The sequence below is a fragment of the Pempheris klunzingeri genome, chromosome 5, assembly GCF_042242105.1.
Source record: "Pempheris klunzingeri isolate RE-2024b chromosome 5, fPemKlu1.hap1, whole genome shotgun sequence".
Taxonomy (NCBI): domain Eukaryota; kingdom Metazoa; phylum Chordata; class Actinopteri; order Acropomatiformes; family Pempheridae; genus Pempheris; species Pempheris klunzingeri.
The window spans coordinates 8,334,866-8,343,737 of record NC_092016.1 but is presented as its reverse complement, the minus strand read 5'-3'; the positions used below and the strand labels follow the sequence as shown (position 1 = coordinate 8,343,737).

Below are 8,872 nucleotides of genomic sequence, written 5' to 3'. Positions count from 1 at the left end.
TTTAATGTTGTGTAGTGTATAATATTTGTATAGTTTTTTGTTTAGGTTTTTTTTTTGCTGTTACACATTAGATCACATTTATGTCATGAGGTATGAACACACTGCTTGACACTTCTGCTTCTGAGAAAGATTTGTGTGAATTATCCAGGAGCACTAGAATCAGAGCACTTCAGGAAAAAAAACCCAACATACTGCAGAGAGAGAGAGAGAGAGAGAGAGAGAAGCAGACAGACAGACAGACAGACAGACAGAGTAGTATCATGAGTCATATGTTACATAATCAGTCTGGTGTACAAGTTGAGCGATAACAGCAGGTACGACCTGGTTGACGCACTCTTGACTTAAGTCATTATTATTATTAGCATCTAGACCCATCAGTAAAATCAGTGTCATTTTCAGACTCTGGTGTTGCAGCAGGAATGTGTTTGCTGCTTTCTGTGGAACGCAGATTTGTCTCTGTCTCTCTGACTCTCTGCCACACAATAAATCATGGATGGCATCTTAGAGAAATAACTGAGCAGTGATTATTATTGCAGAGGGCTATTGGGAATGTGTGTGTGTGTGTGTGCGCGTGTGTGTGTGTGTGTGTCCCAGACAGTTGGTTAGAGAGTTGGCTGGGTGTCCTGTCTCCTCCTGAGAAAGAACGTTCCAGTGCCGTGACCAAGAAGCCAAGCTGGCTGTCACAATGCCCGCTGCCACCGCCCACAGCTGCCAGTCCCAGGGTGGGTGCTTGTCCACTTCGATGCCCATCGTTTTTCTTTTTTTCTTGCAAAGTGAAGGGTGATGATGGATGCCTTATGCAGACCTCCACTGTGCATCCCTGCGTCACTGTGCCACCCATGACTCCATGAGGCAGCGTCCTCAGAGCCCCGGCAAGCTGTCCACATCCCCGCTCAATGAGAGTGTTAAAGCCTGAGACTTATTCAGTGTGTGGTGAGCCAGAATTGGAGCACTTTACATGCTCTCTGTTGTAATGCGAGTGTCTCTGGGTGAATGACTATGCAGGACTTATGCAGACAAAGAATAGAGTCATCAGCTTTCATCTGAGTCCTTGTGCCAACTTCTGTTCACTTTAAGAGAAGGAATACAGACAAGCAGCAGCGTTTTTTTCAGAGTACCTGTGTTGTGTTCCCTTCAGCAGCTGCTAGTCTGCAAAAGGGGGAAAAACAGAATCACTGGCTGGATATTTATACAACACTTATTAGACAAATTTCTAGTTCTTGTTTTTCTGTCTTTAGACAAAAGACTCAAAAACACCCCCACACTCTACCCAGCACACTTTGAACTGAGAAACCTCAGTGGAAAAAAATGGTCTTGCTGTGACAGAGAATACCAAAACAAACCAATTCATTATTACATTTAACCCCTATGAGCACAAGGACAAACATGACATGAGGGAAGTTGTCAGGACTGCAGCTTTCAACAGTGAGGTAGCGGTTTGTCGACTGTAACCTCTTAAAACAGGTTACATTACAGTACAAAATGTCACCATTTATATTGTTTTACTACATCCGTAGCTCTGTCAGGGAGGCAGGTACACATATGGTGGCTTTTTAAGTCAATGCCATAGTACACTGTATTAGAATGAGCGAACAAATACGACTGTTATAGATATCAGTAACGTTTAAAACTAAAGTAAGACGCATATCAATTCAGAAACGACCTGTAAAAGTGAAATCAAAATGTTATTGTGATTTACAATGGTCAAAATAAATGCTGCAAACCATATTTACATTATCTCAACAGGTATGAGCAGCCAAGCTGTAACAGTAAAGGGCATGTTTCTCATTAAGATTTAGTGAAAATAAAGGTCAAATTAAACAAAGAATGCTGCAGGCAGGAGTGTGGTTTCATGGGGCGGTGGCTCGGCCACTAGGGATTATTTTTCTCTACGCCTTGAACTGCTTCACTATGAAATGCCCGTCATTGCCAGACACCATCATTACAGCGCCATTCATTTTCTTTGGAGGGATGCTCGTTTTCAAGAGTATGGGGCGTACAGTACAGTGTTTTAGATGTGTACCTTTACGTGTGGACTTGGACTGACTAGCAGCCACAGTGGTCAGGTCTGTTGGTAGACCGACATACACGCCACCATAGTTCCTGAGAGGAGAGGAGAGGAGTACGTTAGCTCTTTATATCTTGGAAGATAACACACTTTTTAAAAAAAAAAAAGATCATATTAGGCTTCAGGTTTTGTTATTATGCTTCTGACTGATTATTAGATGTCCCTTCACTTTTTATTGCATTTTGTTTTCAAAAGTCTAAAATTGAATTATTTAAAAAATTGTTATATTTGTATAGTCTCTGGTTTTTATGTGGTTTCTGTGGATAATGGATGGTTCTGGCCATTAGCTGTGGACAAGCTAAAGGTGGTAACATTAATTTTGCCAACACAGACACTCCAACACCATTAGCATTGTTACATTAAAATAGATGGTGCATGCAGATAAAAAAAAAATGTTTCTCAACTAAAAGGTATTAATGATTTTACAGTCACTCCATCCATTGCTCATTAGCAGTTACAGCTAGTCAGAGCTTTTTGTAACTTAAGCTAGATGTGTCATCTAATGACCATTGATCTTTTTGTAAGAGTATTTTGCAAGTACAAACTGCAAAGGTGTAGTGATTATCTAAAAATAATCTAAATGAGCAATGCGGACAATAATCTGGAGAAAATTAGCAAAATACCTTCTTTTCTCATCTTCTGCCGAGGGATCTTCTGTCCTGATTGAGAGAAGAGGTACAGGTCAGGTCAGCTCATATGAGCACAGAGGACATAAAAACAAACTACAAACAAACTAATGAGAAACAGGAAACACTGAACTGTGGAAGTGCAGTCATGTAGCTGAGAACATGACATTTGCAGTACGCTGCATTAACTGTGTAGGGATATAATATTGCTAACTTGATGAATCGACTGACTTGCCCTTTTTTCAGGTCTGAGGACAGGCTAATGAATGACCAATTTCCTTTTACCTCAGTTTGTTTTTTGTCCTTGTTGTTGTTGTTTGTTTATAAAAGGCTGATATGAAGCTGCACCACCTGATTCATTGCTTGTAAGTTTCCCGGCAGTGTGCGCAAAATAATTATGTAAATTTCTCTTTTGGGGTGTATTTTTCCCAATATATTGTTGTTTGTGTGTGTGTGTGTGTGTGTGTGTGTGTGTGTGTGTGTGTGTGTGTGTGTGTGTGTGTGTGTGTGTGTGCGTGCGTGTGTCTGTGTGTGTATGTGTGAGCGAGTGTGTGTGTGTGTGTGTGTGATATTTTGCTGTGTAGTTAAGTCCTAGGAAGCTGTGATTAGCTTCAGTGAGTCAGTCTTGTGCTGCTGTCAGCTCTCATGGGTCCTGTGCTGGCTGCTCAGATAGTTATCAAGGTGCACACACACACACAAAGATATATGTGCAGTAGACACATGCACACACACACACACACACACACACACACACACTAATTCCAGGAAATGCTTTGGAAATGCTGCCCCTCCCAAAGTCTTGATAGACATTAACTGTTGATGGTAAAGAACAACGTGTCCTCTGATTTGACACTAAAGCCACAAAACACAATTTTACCAAAACAGAGGTTTAACAAAGTGCTGGACTGGGTTTCATGGTGAAACATCTGTTTATTTATTGTATTATCAGTCTGTTTTTTACTGTGTTTTCAATATTCGTAATGGATTTTGATAAGCAGGGAGACAACCTTATGATAATCTAAAAATTAAATTTTTTTACTGCATTTACCAAACTATGGATCACTGCAGAAGTCTTCATTCCACCAACACACAGTATCTACAGAACACACATGCACTTACACACACAATGTCACAATATCCTCCTGATTCTTGCCATTGTCCTCTCCCAGCCTGCTAATTTACCTGTATACTAACTCTCATGTCATGTCAGACCTTGCTACTCCCTCCTGACTCCCCCAATTCCCTCATTGTTCCTGCAGTAAATATACTGAGCCATTTCCATCTGTTCCCTGTCAGGTCGCCTCATGTATTCCTGTGTTTCAGCCACTTCATCTGCCTGCATGATCCTCTGCCCGAACCTCTGGCTTCTGTCTTTTTGCCTGGTTAAGTTTGTCTTTCTTTGTCTGGCTTCCTGATTCCTGCCTGACTTTTGACTTTGAGCAAAGACAAGCTTTTATTCACATCTACTTTGAGTAAATAGCACGTTTGAGTTGTGCTTCAAGGTCTAAACCTGTGACTTCACACACAAATATAAATAATTTCCAAATCAGATTTGTAGGTCAGGTATATCATAGGTATAGGTATATCATTCAATGTCACATGTGAAGCAAAAGAAAACAAATTAAAGCAATACTTTCATATACATTTCATTTAATATACTGTGCCCCCCCTTGTCCATCTTATGGGTAATACAAAAATAATCCATCACTTTTATATCTCTCAAAATCAACTGTGACTAAAATAAAAATTGAAAAGAAACCAATGATATAATCCCAACATTGCTTGTTTTTCAAGTCTATTGTATCAGTAATGGACTTTTGCAGCAACCTCTGCAGAGGCAAGCAGTTAAAAATGGTAATTGCCATTATATTTATGTATGAAAGGGATCTGAATTTAAATATTAAAGCTGTTCCATCCATGTTGCAACACATGACAAACGTATAGTACCTAATTTCAATGGGGAGACAACCAAACAAACAAGAAAAAAAAAACACATCAATCATCAATGATGAACTTTTGAGAAAATTGGGTTGCAAAACTTTAAATAATGTAAAAGTAAAGTGCTTTATGTTTAGAGTTTGCTGCAACAAGCATACTGCTTGAATACACTGTGGTTAAAATTAAGTCTTTTGCTTTCACTTTTGTTAAGTGTGATCTGAATGTAGGTTCAAGGCCACAGATGAACTTCACAAATACTTTACATAGTTAGAAAATGAGTGATGTACTTACACATCTTTGGCGGCATCTGCTGGGCCTGAAAACAGATGAAAAGACATCATTTAATTCATTTTCATTCTGAAAAGTACTGTTATGTCACAAACAATTATTTCCACAAGTTTACAATCCATGGTCCATAGAGCACGGTTTTTCAAGGGTCACCATTAAACAGCCTTGGGATGTGAAGCTTTGACAACCATGCATAAAAGACAACGAACACTCACCATTATATAATAAATCACACTTCAACAAATGTATTATCTGACTTATGTAACAGCTCTCCGCTCACTTTTTCACAATATGTCAAAGAAATCAACTACTTTAATGACTAACACTTAGTGCGACTACAGTAACACTCCTTTAGTCACTCAGAGTGACAATAGTAGAGATGTGAAATTCCATGAGAACAACTGGGAGACTTCTTCCTATAGGATAGGATGAAAATCAACCAAATATGAAATTTTGCGTGTTTTTACAGACATATAGCAAATGCTTCATTCAAAAGGCCACAATGTCTATTCAGGCTTGGATGACTGCAAGATGTGCCATTTTTGCCAGGGAACGTACTGAACCTACTTGGACGGGCCAAATGAACCCTTTAGTGACTTTAGATTCACACAGTAAATGTGGGAAGTAAGTCACTACATGTCTACTTTAAGTCTACTTTATTTTTCCACCAGCTCATTTTAGGGTGACATATTTGACTTTTCACTCTACAACATTTATATGATTTCTGTAGCTATGTTGCATATAAAGATGACACACGTTAAGACTGTAAAACACAGTGCGTAGCTACAGTTTAAACAACCCATGAGTGTTACTATGAAGTTTTACTTAGCAAAGTTTCGACCACAAATGGCCTTCTTTAGGTAAAAGATTTACCTGTTTTGGTTTCATGTTATAGGTCATGTAGAATAAAAGAACTGGAGGTGAAATAGTGCAGATATTTGTCATTTCTTAGTGCAGATTAACACATGCAAAGACTTCATGTATCATTGGCCTCATCACTGTGAAGGGCATATCTATCATCAGTCTTCAGAATGGGCACAATTATCTTTTTGTGGATTTTAATGTGAATATCATTTTTATTCATTTTCTGATTAATTTTACTGGCACAAGTACGTCCATCCCTAGATTGACCTTTAAAAACCAAAGAGCACAAAACCTAAACAATGACACACTAACATTGCCGATAAGATTAACTGAATAAAAATGCAGGGGTTTATACTGGACTTAACAATTGGCTTTTTATCCCAACATGAGATCACATAAAGCATACAGAGTAAAATGCCTCAACTATAAATGACACCAGTTGTGCTCGTCTCACTGTTGCTTGACTCTTTCATGGTGTGACAACAGCTCATTTTTTTTTTGCTGTACCATAGGCCTTCCACTGAGCTTTATGTGAACTGAAATGAGATCATACATTAAGTTGGAGGATGATCTATCTTACTGTTTGAATGTACAGTATTGTATTGACAACAGCAGGGCAACAAAAGCCTCAGTTTTGCTCGTCATTCGTTTTCTCATGCCGTTGTATCATTGCAGACATGTGCCTTGAATAGAAAAAGAGTGTGTAATAGTGGACAACAGAGACATACGGTGAATTTCATCCTTGTTAAAAGAATGTAGGGCGCTTTTTTTTTTAACGATTAATGTCTGAGTCTGCTGACATGACACAGGGGTCTATTCAGTAGCCCGACAAAAGCTCATTCATTTCCAAGGGTGCACATCTGGGTGCATAAGACTAGGGATGAGCAATGTGAGTGCGCTGAAGAGGTCGTTTGAGTTTGGCAAGACCAAGGCTTGAAATTGAAACATTCTTGTACGACTTTAAAGCCTCCTGAATCACTGTAGCTGTGGTTATGATGCTATTATCATCTGAAAAGAAAAAACTTAAAGCAAATAGTAACACATTACTTTAACGCACCAAGTCAGCGTTTATAATCAGTACACAAAACACTTTAGAAATGGCTATTATGTAGTGCTGCATAGATATAAGGTAACTTTATATTATTACATGTGTTGTACTACATTCTTTGTGCAAACACCAACCCTTCACAGGAGAAGTTATAGCTGTTGAATAAACACCAATAACTAAATTACAGTATTAAATGTTTATATTCTACTTATAAATGCTAAAATGCTAAAAATGTCGTTGAAAGATAGATTTTTATACACAAAAAACTCAAATGTGTAGTGACACCTTTACACATCCTAGGTTAAAATGACATAAAGCAGGGGCAGGAGGTCCTTCTATCTAAATTCTACCAAAAATAATAGTGTGGGAAACAGTGTGCTTTGACTCTGGTTTTGTGTCAGCTGGCATGGACAAATAAGTGCAGCCACTAGTCCGCATTTATCAAAGTGACAGGATGTCACGCGTCCTTGACATTGTGCTGAACGCCGACCTCTAAGAAGGAGAAGAAAAATGGATACAGCCTGCTGCACAGATATTAACACAGCTGCTGTCCTTCATGAACAAACACATGCAGACACCTACTTAGATGCTATTGTGGACAGTGTAACCTCGAAGTAGATCAAATTCAAAGGGCAAAAGAAAAGAAAAAGAGGAAACACTGGGTCCCGTTTCACAGTAGCTCTGTTAATATGCCTGGCAAGCAGTGATTATGTACCTGCAAGCCCACACACACATTTGCACAAGCAGAAACACACACCATGCTGCTTTAATGGGCAGTGGTGGTGAGGTAATCCTGCAGATACTTCAATCTAATTATTACCTCAATTTGAATGTGGTGCCCAGAGATTTGCTCAGTGTAAATTTAAAACAGGTATCGCATCAGCCTAAATCAACTGACAGAGATGTGTTATTTGAGGACAAGCCACAATAATGCAGGATATCTGAATGAGCGTTAGTACAACCACGCGATACACTGTTTTCTCCATTCAAATGTGTCCTCCAGGCTTTATGAATGAAATCTTGCCATTGATGGAGTATTTCGAAACCACCTGCTTACAGGCACAACCAGCATCAGTCAAGTGGGGAGACAAAGACGAGGGAATGTCAGTAAAACTGTTTCCCTTTCACCCACAAAATCCATGGAAACCAGCGCAAACACACCAACAGGAAGAAGGACACATAAAAAAAAAAAGCACACAGGTGACCTATGGAGGACTCGCTTTTGTACCAATGTAGACACTGACAGTGTAATTACAGTATCAGTGTCATTGTCATTATCAGAGCGGGACATTCCTGAGGCTACTACTCTGGTGTCTTTTACTAGAATATGGGAGACCCTTCATGATCGACCCACCACCCATGGGAATCCACAGCACGAATACACACACATACACACTCTACAGAGCGGGAGCCAGAATGGCGCAAACTGATGAACATGGGGTGGGGGATGTGGGATGTGGGGGGCTTTTTACAGACATTTTGAGACACATATATACATGGTGTTATACAGTTGTCTAATTATTTGTGAATGAAAACACACACACGCGTGCATACACACACACACACATACAGATAATGCGCACAGACACATCTGTAGACACTGAATGCAAGGGTAACCCCGACATACTTCATTTACATTCAAAATACCCTCTCCCCTTGGTGCAGATACATTGACAACTCTTACACTCTCTCACACACTCATCCATTATCACACACACACACACACATACAGATATATGAACAGATGCACACACATATTCCTTAAAAACACTCACCCCCTCCTGAGGTGCTGGTGGCTGAGGAATTGCCACAACCCATTTTGCATCGATGCAGCCACCGTCCAGGCAGAACGGAGACGCTTAAGAGGAAGAAGAAGGCGAAGAGGCAGAAGGATGAGGATAGGAGGGAGGCTAAAGACACATTGGGAGAGGGGTGAGGAAGTGAGGAAGAGGGGGAAAAAGAGGTGAGGTCAATGATATGTCTCCCACTGTAACACAGGGACCTCCTTTGGTCGTGTCCCCTCCTATCCCCTCTCTTCAG

The 8,872-nt window shown here is 39.8% G+C and overlaps 1 protein-coding gene across 1 annotated transcript; it reads right to left on the bottom strand.

The window, feature by feature from the left end:
- Window positions 1-598: 598 nt before the first annotated feature.
- Window positions 599-8,872, bottom strand: LOC139201970 (overexpressed in colon carcinoma 1 protein). Its single transcript, XM_070831421.1, has 5 exons — window positions 8,608-8,872; window positions 4,924-4,948; window positions 2,692-2,727; window positions 2,024-2,103; window positions 599-1,149 (listed from the first exon to the last, which is right to left on the bottom strand). Exons 1-5 carry the CDS (start codon window positions 8,648-8,650, stop codon window positions 1,145-1,147), a joined length of 189 nt encoding a protein of 62 aa, XP_070687522.1. The 5' UTR covers window positions 8,651-8,872; the 3' UTR covers window positions 599-1,144.